The following is a 25,706-nucleotide window of genomic DNA, read 5'->3' as shown; positions in this document are numbered from 1 at the left end:
TCATGGTGGATGATCTTTTTGATGTGTGTCTGTATGTGGTTTCCAAGTATCCTGTTGAGAATTTTTCCATCTATGTTCATTAAGGATATGGGCCTATGATTTTCTTTTTTGGTTGTATCTTCACCTGGCCCTGGTATTAGAGTGATGCTGGCTTCATAGAAGGAATTTGGATGTTCTCCCTCCATTTCTATCTTTTTGAATAAATTAAGTAGTATTGGATGTAGATCTTCTTTAAATGTCTGATAGAATTCTGCTGTAAATCCATCTGGTCCTGGGCTTTTTTTAGTGAGGAGGTTTTGTATCACTGTTTAAATTCTTTTTGTGTTATGGGTCTGTTTAAGCTGTTAATCTCTTCTTGGTTTAGTTTTGTTTGTTCCCATGCCTTTAGATATCTGTCCACTTCTTTTAGGTTTTCATATTTAGTAGCATATAGGTTTTTAAAGTATTCCCTTATAATATTCTATATCTTTCTGGTGTCTGTTCTCATGTTTCACTTTCATCTCTGCTTTTGTTGATTTGGAAGTGCTCTCTTTCTTTTGGTTAACTGGGCTAGCTGTCTGTCAATCTTGTTTATCTTTTCAAAGAACCAGCTCTTGGTTTCGTTGATTCTTTGTATTATTTTCTTTGTTTCGATTTCATTAATTTTTGTTATTTCTTCTTTTCTGCCTGGTTTGGGTTTCATTTGTTGTTGCTTTTCAAGTGTCTTGAGTTGTAGTGTTAAGTCATTTATTTGTGATCTTTCTGAGTTTTTGATGTAGGCAGTTAAAGGTATAAATTTCCCTCTAAGGACAGCTTTCAATGTGTCCCAGAGGTTTTGTTATGTCGTATTGTCCTTTCCATTTGTTCCTGGAATACTTTTATTTCTTTCTTAATTTCTCTTTTGACCCATTCATCATTCAGGAGAGTGTTGTTTAATCTCCGTGTGTTCATGTGGTGATTAGGGCTTCTTCCGGTGTTGATTGTAAGCTTTATTTCATTGTTGTCTGATGAAATTCATGGAATTATTTCAATCTTTTTGTATTTGTTTGGTTTTTTTTATTTTTTATTTTTTTGTGCCCCAGTATATGGTCGATTTTTGAGAAGGTTCCATTGGATGCTGAGTAGAAAGTATGTCCTTTGGTGCTTGTTTGGAATACTCGGTAGATGTCTCTTAGGTCCATTTGATATATGGTATTGTTCAATTCAGATGTCTCTCTGTTAACTCTCTGCCCTGTTGACCTATCTAATGGAGACAGTGGGGTATTGAAGTCCCATATTACTTATGAGTTGGGATTAATCTGGGTCTTATAGTCCTGTAGTATTGTTTTTATGAAGTTCGGTGCACCAGAGTTTGGTGAATATATATATGTTCATGATTGTAATATCTTCTTGGTTTATTGTTCCTTTGAACAGAATGAAGTGGCCCTCTTTATCTCTTCTGATTAGTTTTATTTTAAAGTCTATTTTGTCAGATATTAGAATTGCAACACCTGATTTTTTTCTTAGTAGCATTTGCTTGGTATATTTTTTTTCCATCCTTTTACCTTAAGATAGTGCCTGTCTTTGAAAGTGAGATGAGTTTCTTGCAGACAACAGAAAGGTGGGTTTTATTTCTTTATCCATTCGCCTAGTCTGTGTCTTTTGACTGGAGAGTTCAGTCCATTAGTATTTAAAGTTATTAATGAAAGATGTGCTTTGAATCCTCTCATGTTTATTTCTGTTCACATTCTTGATATAGCTTTACTTTTCCACAGTTATACCTTCATTGAATTTCTTTCCACAGCCCCTTGAGTATAGTCATTCCTTCATCTGTTTGTATTGCTTCCAGAACTCTCTGAAGGCCTGGTTTTGTGGACATGAATTCCTTCAGCCTATTTATGTCACAGAAGATTTTTCTTTCCCCTTTCACTATAATTGATATTTTTGCCTAGGTATAGTAATCTGGATTGACATCTGTGATCATTTAAAACTGGGAATACTTTGATCCAGGCTCTTCTGGCTTTCATAGTTTGCACTGAGATGTCAGCTGTAATCCTAATGGGTTTTCCTTTATATGTGACTTGTTGTTTCTCTTTTGCAGCTTCAGTATTGTCTCTTTGTTCTGTACGCTTAGTGTTTTTACTCTAATGTGCCATGGAGAGTTTCTTTTCTGGTCCTGTTTGGTGTTCTATATCCTTCTTGTATTTGTATTGGCATGTCTTTCTTTAATTTTCGGAAATTTTCTTCCACCATTCTGTTGAAGATCTGGTCCATGCCATTATTTTGTGATTTTTCTCTTTCGCGGAGGGTGCAATTGACTTACCCAGGGAGAGGCCAGTGGGTCGTGCAGGCCTAGGGAAGCAGAGGGAAGTGAGGGTGATACCAGTCCCACAGGGTTCTTGGTGACCTCGAGAGGGAACTGGGTTGGTTTGGATGCAAAGGATCAGGAAGCAGTTGTGGTTTCCAGGTGTCTGTGATGCTACGATAAGTAATGGGAGAGGACTGCGGCTTGGAGGAGAGATGGGCAGGGGACATGGGAGGGTGAATGAGGCTGGGGGACTCAAGGTGTGGAGGGTATGATAGACTTCTTCTTTTGGGTTTTCAGTTGGAGCATTTTATGACTCAGTTTTTTTTCTCCCTTTTTAGCTTGTCAGTTATGTTTTTAAACTCTTAGAGTTTTCAGTACACATTTATAAGTAATCCAGTTCACAGTTTCACTTTCATAGAGCTCTTAGAGTTTTCAGTACACATTTATAAGTAATCCAGTTCACAGTTTCACTTTCATAGAGCACTACTGCTTTGCAGGCTGAGCAAGTATTTCATAATAAAAAAAACTTTCCTAGTCCAGTATGATGGTCCGTACCTTTAATCCCTGCAGAGACAGAGGCAGAGGCAGAGGCAGAGACAGAGGCAGGTATTCTTTGAGATTGAGGCCAGCCTTGTCTACATAGCGAGCTCTTTGACATCTGGGGCTACAGGGAAATCCTGCCTCCAAAACAAGAAACAAACAAAAACGCATTTCTAATTTTTTCCCCCATTCCTGGTATCATTGTCATTCATATTGTTTACACAAAGCATATTTAAGCTTACACATGTACACGCCCATGCCCCACATGCACACATCCATGCCCCACATGCACATGCATAAACATAAACATTATTACTATTATTTTGAACAAAGTGTTAGGTCAATTGAGAATAAATAAAGGAAAAGTTTTAATTTTACCCCTACTTATTCTTTCTTCATTATCTTTTAAAAATAATGAATTTCTCACCCCCATAGTTCTCTCTGCAGATCGTTTACCATTTCTTGCAAGACAAGTCTTTTTCCCATAAATTTCCTCAATTTTTTTGTTTGAAAGATTATACTTCACTTTTGAATGGTATAGACCTATAGGTTGGTGGATTTTATAAATCAACCCTTTAAATATTTTATGCCCCTCTTGTTTCCATGGTTTCTGAGGATGCTAGTTACTGTTCTTGTTTTTGCTCAATATGTAAGTGTTTTTATCCTCCTTTAGCTTCTTTGAAGAGACTTTATTTTTTATTTTCTAAAGTTTCAGTATGCTTTTCCTCAGAATAGTTTTTTTTGTTGGAGTTTTTCCTGATTTGTGTTCTGTGAGCTTCCAGGATCTGTGGTTTGGTGTCTGAGTATTAGTTGGGAGAAATTCTGTAATTACTGTCTCCAAGTTTGTTTCTTTGTATGATTTCTTATGATATGTCTCCTATACCTTTTGTGGTTTTTCTACCATCTCTGGATATTTTTTCCCTCTAATCTTTTCTTTCTTTCTTACTTCCCCCAGTTTGAAAGTTTCTATCCGTAATAGCCTTAAAGCTCAGAAATTCTTTCCTCTGCTGTGCCTAGTGTGTTTATGGGTTTGCCAAAGGCACTCATCGTGTCTCTTGCAGTATTTTATATCTCTGACATTGGTATTTCATTCCCATTCTGTACTTATCCATTTGTTTTTGTGTAATGTCTAATTCTTTTTTCCATTAACACCCCCTAGCCTATAAAGCATAGTTCTTTTAAATCTGGTCTGATAACTGTAACATTCCTATTATGCCTGACATTCATTCTGATGCTTGTTCAGTCTCTGATAGCTGTTTGATGTTCTGAGTAGACTTGATGTATTGAGTGAAAGAGACTGCAGTAAGAAGACCTTTGGTATTGTGGTGGAGAGGTATGGGGGAGGGAAAATGTTCATAGGCTTGTGGGTATGGCTGTGTCCTCAGAGAGCCTCTGCCCTTGAACTGTGGACTTCACATGTGCTTGCTTGTCAGTTCCCCTACCCTGCATGGAGCAGAGTGACCAGAGTTGGCTGGAGTTTATATTCTCCTAATCCCAGGTAGAAGGAGATGGAGTTAGGTTTTTCCCTTCCCTCAGGTAGTTTAGGCTCTGCTAAAACCCCAATGGGTTAGTTTATGTAAATGTACTCTCTCCTGAGAGCAGGCCTCATTGAGAAGAACATAACAAACGCTCTGGCATATTTACAGAAGTTTCTTTACCCCACTGGTTTCTGGAAGCTCCAGAGTTAATGGATCCTTCTTAAGACTACATGTGCTGAGTCTTAACTCTGAAACTTGTCATTCTGAGCCTCCATAATTTTCTCAGTTACTATTTAAGTTTTCCTTTCTAACACTGGTTCCTACAGGAATTTATCCTTGTGGATTTCTGTTGCAGTTGAGTTGCAATTTTCGGTATTTACCTGCTTGTTTCCACTGTGGGGGACAGCAGTTTGCCTCATGCCTTTGCTTCTGCGATACATCCAGAGATGATTTACCAATTGTTAATTGTTTAGCTTCTTATGTGTTGGGATAAGTGGTGGCTTGTAAGCAACTTACTTGTAGAAATCTGTAGTAACTTGACAGGCATGGTCATTTCTGAAATGCAACTGAATCAGCAATGTTATTTTCCTAGGGCTTCTTACCTTGGGTGCTTGGTAAGAAGACACCAGAATGAACTAAAAATTCACTGAACCACACAAAATGGCATATTTTTTAAACTATCTTTTAAAGATAACATTTTACATGTCAATATAAAAAGTTTCCCAAGTGTATAAGACTAGCCACATTTTTATGACTCCATTCCAAATTTTTTTATACCTTACTTATTATTTAGTCCTCCTGGCTAACTACAACTTTGCCCTTCTTATCAGCACCTCCTCTGATTCTCTTAGCACAACACATCTCCAGTCTCAGATAACTACCATTCTATTATCTAGTATCCTTGATACAAATGACAGATTGCCTTTTCTTTTAAGTTGAATAATTCTGTTGTATGTGTGGACTAGATAATGAAATATTGCTCCATTTATCCAATCATCCGTTGATGGACACTTAGTTTGTTTTCCTAACTTGACTTTTGTGCACAGTGCTGCTACAAACAAGAATACAGATACTTCTTTGACATATTGATATCAGTTCCTTAAGTTATATGTCTAGTATTGGAGTTGCTGGATCATATGGTAATTTCATTTTCAAATTTTTGAAGAACTTTCATACTGCTCTCCATAAAAGCCAGACTAACTTCTACTCCCACCCATAGCATGCAAGGATTCCCTTTCCCCCATATCTTTACCAGTATTTGTCACCTTTAGTCTGTGTCCTAGTTATTTTCTAATGCTATGATAAAACACTGACCAAAAGCAACTTGGGGGAGGAAAGAGTTTATTTTACCTTACAGTTCATTATGGAGGGAAGCCAAGACAGAACTCAAGCAGGCAGGAACATTGAGACAGAAACTGAAGCACAGACCATGGAGGAATGTTGCTTACTGACTTGGCTGTCTGGCCCATGCTCAGACTGCTTTCTTATACAACCCAGCACTGGCTGTCCAGCAGTGGTAGAACCTACAGTGGGTTAATTCAACAATCAAAAAAATGCCTCACATACATGTCCACAGGCCAGCCTGATAGAGGAAGTTCCACAGTTGAGGTTCCACCTCTCCCAGGTATGACAGGCTGACAACCAAAGCTGCCTAGCACAGTCTGCTTGGCGATAACCATTCTGACTGGTGTGGGGTGATGCTGCTTAGTTGGGTTATTTTGTATTCACTTATGATTATTGATATTGATAAAATTTTCATGTACCTTTTGGTTGTTTATATAACTTTTGAGAAATGTCTGTTTCTTAACATGTATTTCTTAAAATGTCTCCTGCTCATTTTAAGTCATATTATTATTATTATTTTTTACTCTGTTATCAAATTGTTTGAGTTCCTTAAATGTTCTGGGTTTCAATGTCTTGTAAGAAATGTATTTTGATAGTTTTAATTTTGAGATACTTTCTAGTCTTAGTCACAGAATATGTTGATGATAATTAATAAATTAATTTTACTTTTCAATTTTAAAGAAATATCCTCATACCCAAAGTCATCTTATGGTTCTTTCTATAGATTCAAAGTCACATGCTATCTTATCACCTACCAGCTATTCTCAGAGAGAGGCAGTGGACTTTGGCTAACAGTAAGAAGATTAATGGAGAGTTCTAGCTTATTCTTTTATTTGTTTTATTGAATTTTTGTGTATGTCATATAGAAAATCTCAATCAGTCTTAATCATCTTTGTATCCTCATCCCTACCTGCACCCTCCCACAGTTCCCCCGCTCCACTGGAACCCATATTCTCTGTCATCCCTGTTAAGACCCTCTGCATCAAGTCAGTGTACTAGGTTGTTTTCCAGTGCAAGTCCATCCACTGAGGTCTAGTCAGCCTATCTCGAGTCCTGTCCCTTGTTTTAGGAAGATCAGCTCTTCTCACATAGCATCAATCAGTTGCCAATATTTCTTCAAATAAGATTGGGGTCTGCTGTTCATTTTCCCAGTTCTATGCTGGGTTTTTGTCTGCCTGAGTTTACATGGGACTTATGTATGCTGACATCATTGCCATAGAACGTATGAGCAGGTTCCCAGGAGCTTGTAGGAGTCTGTTTCCATAATGTCCTGCACCTCCTCCCTGGCTCTTACAGTCTTTCCGTTCACTCTTCCATGATGGTCCCTGAGCTTTGGGTGGGTGAAGTTTAATAAAGGAGTCTTGTCCAAGGACCATTATTCAGCAGACTCTTGATCTCTATGCTTTGGCCATTTGTGACCTTTTGTGTTCCTGGCCCTCCTCTGAAAGAGGGAGCTTCATTAATGAGAACTGAAAGATTCATTAGTATTCTCTTCTTTACCCCTGTTCTATGTTCCATTAGCCTTGGGTGTAGCGGTTGCATTGTAGATGTGTCACTTAGGCCTGGGCACTTCATAGACAATGTCCATGTGTGACCAGTTGTGGTACTTTAGTGCCAGCTTCAAGACCAAATAACCACATCAGTGGCCAGCACAGCATACAACATTGGTGCAGTGGTGTTATTTTTATCTTGGAGGCAATCAACAGCTACCTAATTGGGCTGAAAGCTCACTCAGTGGGAGGAAACTCAAGTGTGGTTTTATAAACATAACAAAATACACATGGCTGAAGTGGTCATAGATCTTAGAGAAAACTCCAAGACTGTCACATCCCTAGACTAATGTGATTTCTTACTATGTGATAAATATGTATCCTTATATTTACAGACAAATATCCCAGTCACCACTCATCAAAGAAGCTCATTATGCAGCAGTTGGAGACTATCTTATTTTTTATAATTGCCTTTCAATAGACTATGATTTCACTGGAGTGTTTGGGAGCTGAACTACTTATTATTAAGTTCATGAAAACTCATTAGGAAACATAAAATTTTATGAATAAGATGCCGTTATAGCATAAAAGCCGGATTCCTAAGTATTTCTAGGAAAAATTAATTCACTGAATGTTTTTCTTTTCTACCCATAGGGTAAAAGTTGGATTGTTAAAAGAAGTTATGAAGATTTTCGAGTACTTGATAAACATCTTCATCTGTGCATTTATGACCGGCGATTCTCCCAGCTCTCAGAGCTTCCCCGCTCTGATGTCCTAAAGGACAGTCCTGAGGTAATCATTTCATACTTTTCAGAAGTAATCACTACATTACAGACTAACATTTTTGTCAGTATAGAATAAAACCTCATGTTGAGCTCTTAGGATCACTCCTAGGATTGCTTATTTCATAAGAGAGGTGTTACTAGGATGTTCAGAATTCATCTAGAATTAGTGAATAGTTTGTAAGTTTGGGGAAACCTCATAATGATAATATAAAAGCAGGCAAAATCCAAAGCTACAAAAAAAGGTTTATTTTACTAATGAAGAAATCTGTATCGAGATGGTGCTCTTTGATTAGTTTTGGTGCTAGGCTGTGTGTCTATGTACTCTTTCACTTCTGCCAGTATTTTGTAGTAAGAACTGTAAAAAAAAAAATTTAAGCATTTGTTTAAAGAAGAAATTCTTCATAATATCAGTAACAAAAAGTGTAATTGAACCTGGACATGGGTACACGCCTATAATACCAGCCCTCAGGGAGCAGACAGAGGCAGGCAAGTCACTGAGATAGAGTCCAGCCTGGTCTACATGGTGAGTTCCATACCCGCTGAAAAAAAGAAAAAAAGTATAATTGAAATAAAAATTATGATAAATATTTTAAAGTAAATGAAGATTTAGGAGAAGACAAAATAAAAACTAAACTTATGTAAAGGATGACTGCAGAAGACAAATAAGTAGAAATCTTATAGGCAAACACTGAACAAACAAAATAACTGAGAAGGACGTTGCAGAAGACCTTTGAAAGTAAGATTACTCTCTTCTCAGGGAGAATAAGCCTGCTACAGCCACGAAATGAGAACAGATGTTTTGTAAAATAATCAGAGATCTTGGAAACAAAATATCATTTACATTAAAAATAGACCTGAGTAACTGGACTACATTCAGAATGGACTGGGTCATCAAAGTCATTTATAAGACTATATAGCTCCTGAAAGGAGCAGAGAGTTAAGCATTTGTGAGAGAACATGTGAAATTGTGAAGGATGGATCCAGAGCAGTTCTTACTCATAGGAGTTATAGGAAGAGAGGGAGTGTATGTAAGAAAATAGTTTGAAAAAATTGGTCCCTATTAGCAATTTGGGTAACCCCTTCAGAGGATGGCGTGATAAGAATAGGAGGTAGGAACTGGCTAGGCAGTTAGGGTAAAAAGACCCCAAAGAAATGTAGCCAGTTTCTTGGCTAAAACTCACAATGTCCTTGGGCCTGTTAGCAATATACTCTCTTTCAAAGGCCAAAAATGTCCAAAGTATTTGGGAGCTTGTATCTAATCCTTAAAAGATTTTAGGGTTATCTCTTCAGAGGGGGGAATGTTGGAGGGGAGGGAGTGGGCATGGATTTGATCAAAATACCTTATATGCATGTATGAAATTCTCAATAAGGTTTTTGTAAAAGTTAAAAAAAATTAGTATTAAAAACTCTTGAGAGCTAAAGAAAACTTTTCAAACTCAAGGGGTTCATTAAGTGCTACCATATAATGAGTAAAAAACCTCATATACTCTTAGTTAATTTTCTGTTGTTATAACAACAAAATACCCTAACAAAACTTAAGAGAGATGTATTTTGACTTATGCTTTCAGAGGGTTACAGTCCATTATGTCAGGGAAGACATGGCAGCAGGAAGGGAAGACAGGCAGGGGCCTGGGTGGTCACATTGCAGCTGCACTTAGGAAACCTAGGGTGAAAAGGAAATGGGTTTGGGCTACAAAGTCTCAAGTTATGTCCTCAGTGGCCCTCTTCATCCAACAAGGCTCTCCCTCCTAAAGGTTCTACAACCTTTCCAAATAGCACCACCAGCTGGGAGCCAAGTGTTCAAACACGTGAGATTATAGGAGATGATTCTCCCTGGTCCTTGTAGGCTCATAACAGTCTCTTGATGCAAAATGCATTCGATCCATCTTGAAAAGTCACATAGTCTTTAACAGTCCCAACATTGTTCAAAAGCCAGTCTTCTGAGACCCAAGGGGCTCTCTTGACTGTAAATCTCTCCCCATGTAAAATCAAAAAACCATATTATTTACTTCCAACCTATCGTGGCACAGAGTATGCATTCCCATTCCAAAAAGGGGGGATGGAGCATAGCACAGAAAGATTGGACCAGAGCAATAGCAAAACCCATCAGGGAAAACAGCAAATATTGCAGCTCCATATGCTGCAACTGTGACTGGTAATGGAATCATCTCAACTACACAGGACTTAGGTAACTCCATCCCTTCAGCTCTGCTGCCTGTTGCACCTATAGTCTCTCTTTGGTTGCCTCCACTCAGTGTATGCAGCATTCCTTAGTGGACATCCTGGGGTTCTGGCCTCTCCAGTATCCATTGAAACATAGGCTTCACTTTTGCAGCTTCACACAGTGGCCACGCAGGTCCTCTTGCAAGGACTCTGACCCTACTACACACTGCTTGACCTCAAGTGGTCCTCAGGAACCATAGAGAAAGACTCCCTCAGTCTTTCATCTTTCATGCCTGTGAAACTTGTACGATGAATGACATTATCAAATTCTGCCACCTCAGGCTGAGCCTGTCCTCCTTCAAACACAACTTTTTAGGAATTTTTTTTAGTTACATTCTTTGATATTTTACACATGTAGGCAGTGAAATATGATCACACACCCCATTTCCTTTTTTACCTCTCTTACCATCTTACTTCTGCTTCCAAACTCCTGTTCCTCTTAACTTCATCTCTCTCTGTCTCTTTAAAAAAAAAATAACCCACTAAATCTAATTAGTACTGCCCATATGTGCATGGATATAGGGCCTTTCACTGAAACATTCGAAATCTACCAGTGGCCACACTCTCCAAGAAGAATGATTTTCCTTCCCTTAGCAGCTATCAACTTCTCATAGCTCCTCAATAGGGGGTGGGGCCTGGAGGTTATTTCCTTCAGCTATGTGGGAATTTTCACTGGTTTGATCTTGTGTAGGTCTTGCACAACTAATCACAGCTAGTGTGATGTGTACAATCGCCATGTCATGTCTAGAAGGCAGTATTTCACAGTACTCCGCTGCACGTTCTTTCTGCCACCTCTTCTGCAATATGCCCTGAGCCTTCATCAGTCATGGTGGTAGAGGTATGAGATGGGGAGTGTTGATCATGATGTCTCCTTTGGGGCTGAACACTCAGTCTGTTTTTTTCAACATTTGAACCAGTTTTGCATTTTTGCATTGGCTGCTGCCCACTGCAAAAAGAAGCTTTCCTGACCAAGATTGAGAGTCACCCAAGTCTCTGGGTATAAACATTAATATTTAGAAAGCTATTTGACATCCATTTAGTGAAATAACAATAGCATGTTCTACCCTAGGGCCTATGGCCACCCTAGCTTGGAATTTTGATCAGAATTATAGTAGTAGGCATGAAACTCTTCTCCTGTGGAGCAGACCTCAAATCCAATCAGAAAGCAGTTACCCTATAACAGTTGTGTCACTATTGCACAAGTGGGCATATCTTGCCTAGAGAAGGTTAGCATTTTAGCATGCAGACCCCAGCACTGAATAAGATAATTTGTTTTCTCCATTGATATCTTTTCTACCCCAGCAGCCTGCATAGTACCTTCTAGAATTATGTAAGATAGCCAGCAGGGAGAAGTTTTGTCATTAGTTTGAGATTGATTTCTTCTTGTACCACAGTTTTAGCAGCTTCTGTGTGCTGACCCTGGGCAAACACTTCCCTTGGCAGCTGCTTTCTGGGAGCAGGAAAGTCCTTTGGTGTTCTGAGCTTAGGCTCTTTATTTATTTATTTATTTATTTATTTTTTTTAGACAGGGTCTCCTTGTAGCCCTGGCTGTCCTGGAACTCACTATGTAGACCAGGCTGGCCTCAAACTCATAAAGATCCGCCTGCCTCTGCCTCCCAAGTGCTGGGATTAAAGGCGTGCACCACCATGCCCAGCCAGGCTCTCTCCTTTAAATGCACTTGTATTGCTCTAAACTGGAGGCTTTAATGGGTGAAGTCTTGTCTTCAGGCCATCTTTCTTGCCCCAATGCAGAGCAGGGGGTTTCTCTTTAATGGTGCTAATCTTTTTAATAATTATAGGTGCTTTGTCATCTGCACCCCTTGTTCACAACTTTGTTTGCTCATGTATCTTTCCTTACCAGACTCCATGGTTTTTAATTTTCTTTTTGCTCTGCTTATTATTCTCTCTTACTGTAGATCTGAATTAGAGCCATGAACAATAACCATGACACCACCCTATTGTTGCCTGCTTTGAAATTTCTCCACCAAACAAATTAGGCCATTGTTTTTAATTTAGTTTCACTCGTGTTCTTGAGAAATAGGTAGAATGTATGTAAATTGTTTGCCAGAATATAGCCTCAGTGACCTCTAGCCTAGTTCTCAAAAGATCCCTTTCCCTCTGAAACTTCATGAACTGGGCCTCCATGATCATTTTTCTCTGCCTTCTGGTCATCTGAACTCTCACCAATATGACTCACTACACTTGACTTACAGTATTCCAGGGCTTTTAAAAACTCTTCCATACTACTCCTACAATCTAGTTCCAAAGGCCTAAGAACCACACTGTTAAGTTCATCACAGCAAATCTCCCACTCTTGGTACCAATTTCTGTTTTACTTTTCTGTTGGTGTGACACAATACCCTGACCAAAGAAAAAGAAACTTAGTGGAGAAAGAACTTACCTGGCTTACATTTCCAGAAAGATACAGGTCCATCCAGGTGAGGAAGACATGGCAGCAGTCAGGGATGGCAATAGTGATGGGAGTAGGAGGCTGGCTGGTCACATTGTATCTATACTCAGGAAGCACAGGGTGAACAGGAACTGAGCCCAGACAATGAAGACTTCTTTCTGTTTCATCTTTCTGCCTCAGACTGTCTTCCAGCAGCACCATGACTTAAGCTTATGTGAACTTGGCCACTCCTGCCTAGCCATGAGCATTGCAGATTACTGTGAAAGAAAGGAGAAAAAGGCATTAGGGAAGTAAGGGGAAAATTAGGTGGAAGACCACAGGTCTTTAGTAACCATGTTTTGCATTTTTAATACAAAAATAGAAAAAGAAAGCAGTACAGTTACAAACTATAAAATAGTTTGACCCTTGATGAGGTTAAAAACTAAAAGCCCCACATTAGATGGGCTGAATTGCTATGTTAGTGCCCATAGTTTTAATGGTAATCTTTGTTAAGAATCCTCTGTAACTTTATCTCTCTGTCTAGCTAGCTACCTATCTATCCATCCATCCATCCATCCATCCATCCATCCATCCACCCACCCATCCATCCACCCATCCTTACCCACCCATCCATCCATCCACTTAGAGACACAGTCTTACTATGTAGCTCTGGCTGGCCTGGAACACACTGTGTAGATTAGGCTGGCCTTGAACTCACAGAGCTCCACCTGTCTGCCTCCTGGAATGCTAGGATTAAAGGCATGTGTCATCATGCCCAGCCCCTGTAACTTTTAAAATGCCTAAAGATCTGTAGGCTTTTCTTCCTAGAAATAACAAAACAAGTTTGCATGAGAGTTTCTGTACCAGAGAACTGCTGTCTTGCTGCCTTCCTGCCTTCCCCTGAGTTACACTGTATCTTTCTTTTTAGTCTGTTACTCAGATGCTCATGGCTTACTTGTCACGCCTTTCAGCTATTGCTGGCAACAAGATCAACTGTGGGCCTGCCCTAACATGGATGGAGGTAGTATCTAATCTCTTTGGTGGAAGCTTATTTTTAAATTATTTGTTTAAGAAATTTAAGTTGTTGAGTTTTAGAAATAAAGTATGTTTACAGTCTTCTGGGAGAATAGAGATCTGATATTTTTGATATTAAATCTTTCTCTGATAGTTTAGAAAACAGCATTAGTATATTTTATTAATCATGAGACTTAATTATTTTGATATTGTGTATACATTTAGGAAGCTGTATACTTTTCATTGATTTAATAATTGAAAATATTTTTGTTTACTTGTGAGTAAGTAATAGCCTTTTAGAGAGCTGAATTTAAGAGTGTCTTGAGGTACTACTATTGACTTGTGAATGTAGAATTATGTATATTCTCTTCTCTCAGTCAAAAGCAAGAAAGCAAAAAGGAAGGTAGAAATGATGTGGAACCTTGAGCCAGGCCAGTCTTCCCTAAGATCTTAACTTTTCCATTGTTGGTTGATAAATGTCAGAAGAATAATTTAATCTCTCTTATATTTCATAACCTTCCCCAGTTCATCTTTACCTTTAAGTGAGAGTAATGATAGTGTATTTTAGGATTATGAGAGTAAATGAAATCATGCCATATATTAACTGCCCAATAAATGATAGGGTCTTAAAATTTTTTATTTCATTTATGCATGTATATGTGTGGGCATGTGCTTGCCTCAGTGCTTGTGTAGAATCAGAAGACAACTTAACAGGAGTTGATAATCTCCTTCTACCATGTGGGTCCCAGGGATCAAGCTCAGCTCATCAGACTTGTGGGCAAGTATGCTTACTTGCTGACCTGTCTTGCTGGCCCCCATAAATGATAGGTTTGGTTTTTTTTTTCTTTTTTAGAAGACTTTTGGTGCTTATCTCTCTAAATTGAATCATTTTTTACAGGTGGGCTTGCCTTGAAACATAATACCTGTTCTTTATTACAGATTGACAATAAGGGCAACCATCTTCTAGTTCACGAGGAGTCGTCCATCAACACTCCTGCTGTTGGTGCTGCCCATGTTATTAAGAGGTACACCGCTCGGGCCCCTGATGAGTTAACATTAGAGGTAAATAATTGTCAAGTATTATTTGTACTTTGGTCCTTTCTGCCTTTCTAGTGTCATCTCTAGTGCCAGCTATTTTAATAATCCACCTAATTAAAAGCCTGAGGTTTTTTTTCTGTTGCCCTTCATCTTTTGCCCTGGAATGCTTTCTTTCTAGCTTTGTTGAAATGGTTATTCTTTTCTTTCAGCTTTCAGCTTCAGTGTCTGCCATTTCTACCAGGAAGTCATCCTGACCTTGCCACATGGGAATAGCTTACCCCAAAGCTGGGCCTGGTGCTGTTCAGAGCTGCTCTTTTCACCTCTCCACTTATAGTCCCAGTTGTCTTCTTGTCTCAGCACCCTCTTGAGAGCAAAGTTTGTCTTTGGCTTTGTGTTTAATGTCTTTTGGAAGACTGAGTTATCAAAGAGGGGGTGAAAAGAAAAATAAATCCTTCTTACTGTCATATGCAGAAGGAGGGTATTTAAGTTTTGTCCTCTAAAAATATGTGTTAGCCAATAAGAAACAAATGCTGACACACTTTCAATGTAAGAACCATCACTGTAACATCCATGGTTATTGCAGCACTGTTCACAGTAGCAACACTGTAGAATCAGCCTTGTTGTCCATCAGCAGGTGAACTGTTAAAGGAAAAAAAAATCTATATATACACCATGAAGTTTTATTAAGCCATAAAGAAGAATGATACTATGTCATTTTCAAGTTGATGGATAGAAATAGAGATCATCATATTAAGTGAAATTAGCCATATTCAGAAAGAGGAATACCATGTCTTCGCATATATGGAGTTTAGGTTTTACATATATGGAGTTTAGGATAAGGGACACACCTAAATCAAACCATTTTTCATAAGAATGCAAAGATTGATCAGTCTGAGGGAAGAAGACATATCTTGATTTTATTTTTATTCTCTGTATTTATCTTAGTTCTTGGTATATAATAAAAACATAGTAAATGTGTATTAATTGAGTGAATAAAAGCAAGAACAGTGCAAAGTTTTTACAATTCTCAAATGAACGTTTTCATTCTACATACAAAAAATACACGTCTTGAAAGATGCCATGTCTATTACTAAACATAACTTTGAAGATTGATTATTCATGACTTGAGAAATTAGTGTGAACATATGAATCAGATTCCTGAATATGTGCTATATGTTAACAGTGCTGTCAGTACTTAACTGTTTTTTCATAGCTATCAACATTTTCTTTATTTTTTTAATTGCTACTTTAGACTTTATTTGTACTTAAAAAAATTCTCTTTTGTCATAAGAGAAAACTCCCTGTTAAGAAATTAGTTTTAGGGTCTGGAGAGATGGCTCAGCGGATAAGAACTTGACTGTTCTTGCAGAAGACCCGGGTTCAAATCCCAGCACCCACATGGCACCTAACAACTGTCTGTAACTCCAGTTCCAGGGGATTCGACAGTCTCTTCTATCCTCCACGGGCATTACATGACATGGGTGCACTTATTTACATGCAGACAATTACACACATACACATAAAATAAAAATAAATAAAATATTAAAAAAAGAAATTAACTTTAAATGTTGTTATTATAAAGTATTATATCTCATTATTAAACCCTTAAAATGTAGGAAAATCAACCATAGTTTCACCATTTCAATATCTAATGCATATTTTCTTTTTAAGTTTAATTCTTCTTTAAAATTCTATTTATTTTAAAATCTATTCTTTAAGAAGTTCATACAGGTACACACTGAAATATGATCATAGCCACCCCCATAGCCCTTTTTAAATCCCCCATCTCCTTTAACATATTCACTTCCAAGTTGATGTCATCTTCTTTTTAAAATAACACACTAAGTCCAATTAGTGCTGTCTGTATGTGCATTTTCTTTTATTAAAGAATATAACTTTTAAATATATAATTTAAACCGTATTTTTTAAAAGTTTTTATGAACTCATGTGCTTGTCTTTTGCATTGAAGAAAACTAGTTCTTTAGTGGAAGTACTACATATTCTGAAAGAAGTGGGGTTATCACGTTAGACACTAATTATTTAGAAAAGCATAACTACTTTCTTCTGTCTCTTTTCTAAGCATGTTTTCCCATAACACTCTGGTCTCTTCAACATTGGGCTTCCAGCTCAAAAGGCATGGCCTTTTTCCTTCTCTCTTCATTCTCCTTTTTTGGCAGCTGTTGAGATTTACAGCTTGCCTGCCATGTTTTTTTCTTTCAACAAAATTGTCCTCAAGATTTAAAAAGAAGAATCCACTTGGACTTTTTCCTATAGAATTAAATAAAATGCAAGTTTTCAGTACAGTGCCTGTGTGTACATGGTAATTGATATTAATAGACTTCATTATTGTTCTAAATCTGAGTACATAAAACTATCTTTTAGAAGTGATTTTGATCACTGATAGAAACAGCAGGAACAAAGTCCAAAAGCTCCTTGACTGATATCCCAGTAAACTGACATCTTACTGAAAGTAAGTTGAAAATATGGTTGAGTCAGAATTGAATTAAATATGTCTAATATGTTGGTGCATCCTCACTTAGCAATACAGGACACTAGAGTATATGATACATGCTGATCACGTGGCTGACTGAGGGATGTGGCTCTCTGCTTCCACAAGCATCATAATTGGGTATCATGCATGCCACTAGCCTAGGAAAAGATGAACACTGAACATTTGAAGTTCAGTTTATACCAAATGCATGTTGTTTACACACAGAAAGTAGAACCATTGTAAACTAGAGACTGTATTCTAACAGAAGAAATGGTGATGAAGTGATGCCTCGTGACATTAAAAATGCATTTTGCTGAAATCTGACTTTTTGGAATTAAAGCACATCTGTTAGTTTTGTACTGTTTAACTTTTGGTAGAGTTTTCTTTAACAAAAGGTAGGACAGCAATATTACTTTTAAAGGGCAGTATGTTTTTCCACAATTTATTAGCTAGAGCATAAAATAGTATCCTTTTGTACGGTTGACCTTTTGTATAGTTCAGATCTAAGTTATAGATATAACATTATGTTTAAATATTTAGCAAAAGCCATTTTACTTAAAACTTTTGATTCTCTTAGGTGGGAGACATCGTTTCTGTTATTGACATGCCCCCCAAAGTGCTAAGTACATGGTGGAGAGGCAAGCATGGGTTTCAGGTAAGCAATAAAGATTAGATGTGAGAAAGTTCAAGGAACAATTTTATGAATGATTTTTAGTAAATTTTTATTTATTTGTATTTTATGCATATGAGTGTTTTGCCTGCATGTATTTAAGTGCACCCATGTCATCCAGTGTCTGCAGAACTCAGAGAGGGTATTGAATCCTCTGGAACTAGAATTACCAACAGTTGTTAGCCTCCATGTGGATATTGGGAACTGAACCTGGGTCTGCCGCAAGACCTAACCACTGAGCCATCTCTCCAGCCCCTGAGTGTTTTATAAGATGTGCTGCCAGTAGATTTGCCCACAGTGATCAAAAATGTGGATGGTATTAGACTTAATTCCTTCCTCTAGTTGTATTGTGGTGGCTTCTCTCTCCCATTCTTCATTCCTGAACTGGGCAGATCCAGAATGGGAGCACTCTCAGGCCTGAGAACCATGTTTAGGTGATCATGCCTTACGAATCTGACTTGCTTTTAGAATTGATTCTAAATCGTGATTCACATGTTTTCTGTTGCAATTCATTTTATAGAAAAATACTCATCCAATTGAGTACATTCTAACAGTGTATTAATTGCAGAACAGTAGAATGAGTTATCTCATTTATTTTTTCCAAATACACTAAATAATTTGAGACTTGACAATGGTATCTTTTTAATTGACCTAACACTAATTTTCATATAGTATATAGATTTTTCTCTTACCTTTTATAACTGTACATGGAGAAGCCTTTGAAAATGTCTTAAAATTTTATTCTTAATCTGTACCCTGTAGTTTTGGGTGGTCTTGGTAGAAACGTGGTTTCCTTAAAAAATGTTATGAAAACATAACGTGTTGATATTGTAAAGTTAGAAATTTGGTTACTATTTTGTAACTATTTTAAGCTTTACATATTTACAATCCTAATTACTAGCTTTTTATGAAAAGGAACTTAATTAAAAATATTAATGCAATAAAAACAGTACAGCATGGTATATAATTGTGAGCTCTGATGCCAGCCACCTGGGTTTAATCCTGTAATATCTAGGGCATGTTACTTAATGCTTTGTTATCTCAAATGGGGATTGCAGGACTATATTTAACCTCATAAATTTATCATGAAAGTTAAATGTGTGACGATAGAAATGGAAAGTGTTTATATCAAACTTAATATATTTATTTCACTCAATACATATTAATTTTAAAACTTAAACAGTTGGTGTTTTTTTTTTTACTTGACATTTTAAATTTCATCATTCTGTGTATAGAATAGTAGTTACAGCAATTTAGATTTTTTTTTTTTTTTTTTTTGGTCTTTTTGAAACAGGTTCTCTCTATAGCCTCAGCTGTTCTAGAACTCACTTGTAGACCAGGCTGGCCTTGAACTCACGGAGATCCACCTGCCTCTGCCTCCCAAGTGCTGGGACTACAGGTGCGCACCACAACGCCCGATCTAGCAATTTAATTTCTTAAGATTAGAAAAAAGTCCTCTCCATATTGCAGCATACCTTGTCTTGTTTGTATAATTCAAGCTCTTTGCTACTTTGCTGCTCTGAGTAATAAATGCTTTTGATGAAATGTAAAACTAGGTAGGAAACCAAGATTATTGTTTTTCCTATGAAGGAGTCAATTCTTGTCCTGGCAAGATGGGTAAGTGAGTAAAGGTGCTTGCCCTGAAGCCCAGTGACTGAGCTCAATCCCAAGGATCTGTATGGTGGAAGGAGAGAAGTAACTCCCACAATCAACTCCCAGAAATTGTTCTTTGACTTAAACTCACACACACATGCGAAACAGAGAGAGAGAGAGAGAGAGAGAGAGAGAGAGAGAGAGAAAGAGAGAGAGAGAGAGACTGATAAATAAATAAAGACATAAAAAGGAGTTGTTTCATATATTAATAGAAATAAGCTGTTAGACTTTAGTGTCTCAAAGGTGACCAAAACCAAATTTGGCTTTAAAACAAGTTGTGATTTGATCTTTGGCATTGCATTGCTGTCAGCTTTCTTCTCTGTAACCTTAGACACATTGAATGCTTGCTTTGAAGACTTCAATTTCTTACTAAAATCAGAAGATTCTACTCTTACTCCTTTTCAACATGTTAAATCTGTGGTTGTCAAAATAGTAGCACATTTTCTCTTATGTAACAGTTATTTATAACCTTTATATAACAAATATTTGTTGAGTAGTAACTCTACATTAGACATAAGACTTATTCTCTTAATTATTTTATTAAGATCCATACAAATTAGTTTGTCAGACTAATTCTTTTCAGAATCACTATAGGATTTAAATAGGAGTACTCTTGCAGAGAACCCAAGGTCAGATCCCAGCACCCATGTTTAGTGACTGAACACTGTAACTCTAGCTCCAGGGGATCCATTGGCCTCTTTGGACTTTTGAGGCACCTGCACTCACACATTCACATCCCCCTCACAAGTATACACATAATTTAGAAAATAATAAATCTTTTGAAAATATTTATTTTATGTGTATGAATGTTTTGTCTGCATGTATGTAAGCACACCCATGTCATCCAGTGCTCTCAGAAATCAGAAGAAGGCATCAGATTCCCCTGGAACTGGAGTTACGGTCAGTTGGTAGCTGCCACGTGATTGCTGGGAATCAAATCTGGGTCCTCTGCAAGAGTAGCCAGTGCTCTTAACCGCTGAGCTATGTCTTCAGTCCAAGAAATCTTTTTTTTTTTTTTTAAAAAGTACAAAGTCAGCATAATTAACTAGTATAAACCTAGTAGAAATTAATTTGTTACTAAAACATATAACTTAAAATCTTTTTTTTTTTTTTTGGTCTTTTTGAGACAAGGCCTCCCAGCTGTCCTGAAACTCACTATGTAGACCAGGCTCACCGAGATCCACCTGCCTCTGCCTCCCAAGTGAAATTAAAGGCGTGCACCACCACATCCGGCCTACTTAAAGTCATTTTAAAAATATTTTTTTTTAATTTATGTGAAATGTGTGTGTTCATTGTGGATGGGGGCCTGGAGGGCAGAAGAGGACATCACACTCCTTGGAGTTGGAGTTACAGGTGGTTCTGAGCTAGTGTGGATGCTAGGAACCGAACCAGGGTCCTCTGGAAGAGCAGCAAATGATCTTAACCTCTGAGTCATCTCTCCAGTGTCCAAAATCATTTTTTAATGAGATATAATTTATATTTGACAGTAAAATCTTGTTCATGGGGATTTTTCATATTCCTCGGTCTGAGGAAGGCAACCGATTCTGTAGATAGTGTTGGAGTGTGCCTCTGAGAACAACAGACCAATTTTAAAATATCACTGTCAAAACTTTTTTTAAAAAGAGTCCTATAATTTAAGAAAAGACTCCACAGAGCTCATTATTCCTTGCTGTTCCTACTCTAGTCATTTGTAAGAATACATTTGGCTAATTACATGAGAAGCATGAGTGGGGAAAAGTGTTGAACATCTTTTAGGAGAAAATGTTACTTGACATTTCATGTACAGTATTGTAATCTCCCTTTTTTATGAAAAGAAGACAGCTTTTGTGAGGTTGAATGAAGAGCAGGAGTACTAAATCAGTGAACAATGGATGGAGCAGGGATTCAAGTCCAAGGTGACTACATCCCATTTCCTGAAGAATACTAAGTATGGTTTCTGTTTTTATTATCCATTGGTATGAATTTTCTCCTGCAGTCTTTTATGCCTTTTCTTCTCAACCAGTGAAGAATACAGTTAAGATCAGCTAGTTTCAGACTGTGTGGCACAGCTGTTCGCTGGTAGAAGCATTGCTGTCACTGTGTATGAGCTTTTATGTAAAGATTGATATATTGTATGATAGCGAAGGCTCTTTGCCAAGCTACTTATGATTCCCTGTGCTTGTTAAGGAGTTTTAATTTCTGAGTTGTTCTCTTCCTGAGATACCCTGTTGAGAGAGGGAGATAATTATCCACGTACATGATAATTGTGAATCAGATCCCTTTTTACATCCTGATTCTCAAGTTTAAACATAACTGGAGTAATGGCTTAGTCCAGTGATTTTCATACTTCTTCATTTTTAAGTCTAGTAGAATTGTTAAACTATTTCACACAGAACCCCAGTCACAGCACAGATGAAGGTGGAGGTGTTCTGGTTAGCTCAGGCCAGTCTGGTGGATGGGAGGCCTCTTGCACCAGCCCAGAGGGGTCTCAGCAGAGCTAACAACTACTTCAAGTTACTAGTGGTCCTTATTTTATGTAATTATGTGTATTATAGCAAAATGTACCTAAAGTTTTAAATTTTTAGAAGTCAGTTAATAGTGTAAAAGTATTAAAGAAACAAGTTCTTTTAAAAAATATAAGCCTGGTCTGCATAGTGAGTTCCAGGCCAGCTGGGGCTACAGGGAGACCCTGTCTCAAAAAGACCAAAAAAAGAAATATATATATTATTTGTTTTATTTGATGTGTATGACTGTATTGCCTGCATGTATGTAAGTGCACCTATGTCATACAGTGCCCACAAAGTTCAGAAGAGGGTGTCAGATACCCTGGAACTGGAGTTATAGACAGTTGTTACTGCCATGTGGGTACTGGGAATTGAACCTGGGTCCTCTACAAGAGCAGCCAGTGCTCTTAACTGCTGGGCCATCTCTCCAACCCCAAGAAACAAGTTCTTTATAAGAATAGTTTTATGTGACACCTTGTAGAAAGACAGTGTTTGGCTTTTTAAATTTCTCTAACGTTAATTTGTATCTGAATTCCTTGTATTTAATATGTTCTGGTATAGATGGGTGAAAGTTACAAATTCAGAAGGCACGCTAGGTGTGGTGGCACATACCTTTATCCTAGCACTCGGAAGGCAGAGGCAGGAGGATCTCTGTGAGTTCAAGGCTAGCCTGGTCTACATATTGAGTTCCAGGCCAACTGGGGCTACAGGTAGACCCTGTCTCAAAAAGACCAAAACAAACAAACAAACAAACAACCCACCAAATTTAGAGGGCAAAAATGGTGTGTGTGTGTGTATGTGTGTGTGTGTGTGTGTGTGTATGTATGTGTATTTACTGTTATTGGACATGGCTGTTTCTGAAGTTCATTCATTCCTTCTGTTATTCTGTTACACACTATGCTTGTTTGCTAGGGCTGTCATAGCAAAATACTACAGGTGGGTGGTTTAAACACCAGAAATTAATTTTCACATAGTTCTGGAAGTCAGAAGTCCATAATTGAAGAGTTGGCAGACTTGGCTTCTTCTAAGACCTGTCTCTTTGTCTTGAAGATGGTTGTCATTTTTTAAAAAAAATATTTTATTTATTATTTTTATTTTATGTGTATGCGGGTATTGCCTGCATGTAGGTAAGTGCACCCATGTTGTGATGCCCGTGGAGGACAGAAGAGGCTGTTGCATCCCCTGGAACTGTAGTTACGGACAGTTGTTAGCTGCCGTGGTAGGTGCTGGGATTCGAACCCAGGTATTCTGCAAGAATAACCAGTATTCTTAACTGCTGAGCCGTCTCTCCAGCCCCAGTTGTCATTTTCTATCCTCGCATAGCATTTCCTCTGTGCTTGTGGGTGTTTGTGTCCTAATCCCTTTTTCCTTATAAAGATAAGGATTAGGGCCTACCCTTCAGCCATCCAACCTCATTTAACCTTAATTACCCCAATAAAAGCTCTGTTTCTACATGTAAGTACATTCTGAGGCACTTAGGGTTGAGAGTTCAACATACAAATTTGGGGTAGAGTTAAGGCATCTTAATAGTGGATGGAAGCCATTCCTAACTAGAGAAGTAGTTTGGCCTTTAAGACTGGCCTGAAGGCCCTTTGGGGTATCTCACACAGATATTTGATGGGGAGCAAGGACTCCTGTTAGCCCTTGGGCCAAAAGTAGAGAGAGAGAGTTTTGGGTGTTGGCCGTGCTTGATACATGGCTGAGGGCCTTTGGAAGAAATCCTTAGAAGGACTACTGGGTGGGTGTCCTACCTCTCTACTGTGCTCAGGAAGCATTGAGAAGGGCCCACATCAGGTATATAGGCTAGCATCAGGTCTGACTCATCATTTGTGGCAGAAGTCCATGTGGCATTGGGCATTGTACTCCAAGGCAGGACACAGAGGACAAACAGACTTTGGTATTCTCTTCATTGTTTCTGATGAAGCCAGCCAGCCAGACTATCTGGACATCTTGCAAGGATTTCTGGAATAGTGAAGTCTTGGTGGTGTCCAGGTGACCCATTGATGGATCTGTCAGTAAAAATGGGCAGACTGGCCATGCATTAACACCTCAGTCAGCTAGCTCCACAGACTGTGGTCACATGCTGACTTTGCACATGAAGTTCTGTCAGCGTACTACAGAGGAGGACCCACAAGCCCACTCTCTAGAGGTACAGAGGAAGTGAGGGGTTTACTTATCATAAGGGTAGCCAGGACTGAGGATGTCTTCCTGAGGATCTTGTTTAGCCTGTGCAGATGACTCAGAAAAGAGGGAGGAACAAATGCATAGGCTGCTGCTTCCCAGGCTGAAGACACTGTCCACTGAGATGTCCTCCAAGCACTGCTGGAGACCTTTCTGAAATATTCATACTTGTAGCTCTGCTTAGCTTGATGGGCTTTTCTTTTGTCAAGGTCTCATACGTATGTTATCTCCTTCCTGGCCATCCATCAGTCATGACTAGTCATGACAGGACTAGTCTCCATGTGGTGATCTTTCCTTATGATCACTATGGACTAGAATTGTGCAGTTGCTGTGTGATGGTCTTATTTTATTATCATTTTTAAAAACAATTATTAGACTTGATTTTTAGTACAGTTTTAGGTTAATAAGTGAACAGGAAATTCACAGAGTTTCATAGAATTATCTGCTCTATAGTTTTTCTATTTATTTCTATTTTGGTTTATAGTACATTGCATAGACTTGGCAAGAGCAGATCATTACCAGACCACCAGCTGTTAGCTGCGTTTACCTGAAGCACACAAACAGTGAGTGCTGTCTGGAAAGTGCTCTCTGGCAATACACAGGCTAAAGCACATGGATACAAGTGCAATTTCAGTTCCTGTCCCACAACTATTGAAAACTAGTTTTAGGCTTTGATTACTGAACCAGTATTTATACACTATTACTAATTATAACCCAGCATTTAAATTAGGATGTATATTTGTGGTGTATATTGTATGGATTTTGAAAAATGCCTATGTACTCATGATTACTGTTTCATACAGAATAGTTTCATACAAAATAGTTTAGGTATCCTACAGCTTTCCCATACTTCACGTATTCATTCTTCCCTTCCTTAATCCCACAGTAAACAGATCTTTTACTCACTCATAGTTTTACCTGGTCTAGCCTGCTGTATAGTCGGAATCACATTGACTTCTTTCACTTAGGAATATATACACACATTATTCCTTGTGTTTCCATGGCTCCACAGCCCATTTGTTTTGCTCTTAAAAAAATTATCCATTTTTCAATGTTACAGATATACCAATATGGATGTCTATATATATCCATTCACCTACTGAAGGCCATCTTGCTAGTTTATTAATAAAGCTGCTATAATACCACTTGTAGGTATTTGTGTAGATGTACGCATTCAGGTTCTTTGGGTAAACACCAAGCCGTGTGCTTGCTGGATCACATTATAAGAATGCATTCAGCTTTGTAAGGAACCACTGGAGTGTCTTCCAGAGTGGCTGTACAATTTCACATTCCCACCAGCAATGAGAGTTGTTGCTGCTCAGATTTCTGATAGATAATTTGACAGCTGTTAAAACCTGACAAATCCATGAGGGATTATCCATCTGTTCTAGTTTCTTTCTCCATTGCTGTGACAAAACACTCCATCCACTACCAACTTGGGGAGGAAAGGGTTTATTTGTCTTACATCTCCCAGATCACAGTTCATCAGGGAGCCCAAGGTAGGAACTCAGGGCAGGAACCTAGAGGCAGGAGCTGGACCATGGGCCATGGAGGATCGCTGCTTACTGGCTTGCTCCCCTGGCCCATGCTCAGCCTACTTTCTTATATAACATAGGCCCACCTACACAGGAGTGGCACCACCCACAGTGAGCTGGGCCCTC

At 38.3% G+C, this 25,706-nt stretch overlaps 1 protein-coding gene across 2 annotated transcripts in view; it reads left to right on the top strand.

Annotated features, from left to right (window-relative positions):
- Arhgap32 (Rho GTPase activating protein 32) overlaps nucleotides 1-25,706 on the top strand; it is a 329,882-nt gene that overhangs the window by 184,969 nt on the left and 119,207 nt on the right. For both annotated transcript variants that reach the window (XM_008841370.3, XM_017800189.2), the window contains 4 exons: nucleotides 7,773-7,910; nucleotides 13,444-13,536; nucleotides 14,469-14,591; nucleotides 17,636-17,713. In XM_008841370.3, the coding sequence (XP_008839592.3) occupies nucleotides 7,773-7,910; nucleotides 13,444-13,536; nucleotides 14,469-14,591; nucleotides 17,636-17,713 (432 nt within the window). The remainder of the gene's footprint in view (nucleotides 1-7,772; nucleotides 7,911-13,443; nucleotides 13,537-14,468; nucleotides 14,592-17,635; nucleotides 17,714-25,706) is intronic.

This window comes from Nannospalax galili, unplaced genomic scaffold, assembly GCF_000622305.1.
Source record: "Nannospalax galili isolate Female #2095 unplaced genomic scaffold, S.galili_v1.0 scaffold541, whole genome shotgun sequence".
Taxonomy (NCBI): Eukaryota; Metazoa; Chordata; class Mammalia; order Rodentia; family Spalacidae; genus Nannospalax; species Nannospalax galili.
The sequence above is the reverse complement of the archived record's forward strand: the minus strand, read 5'-3'. Positions and strand labels throughout refer to the sequence as shown.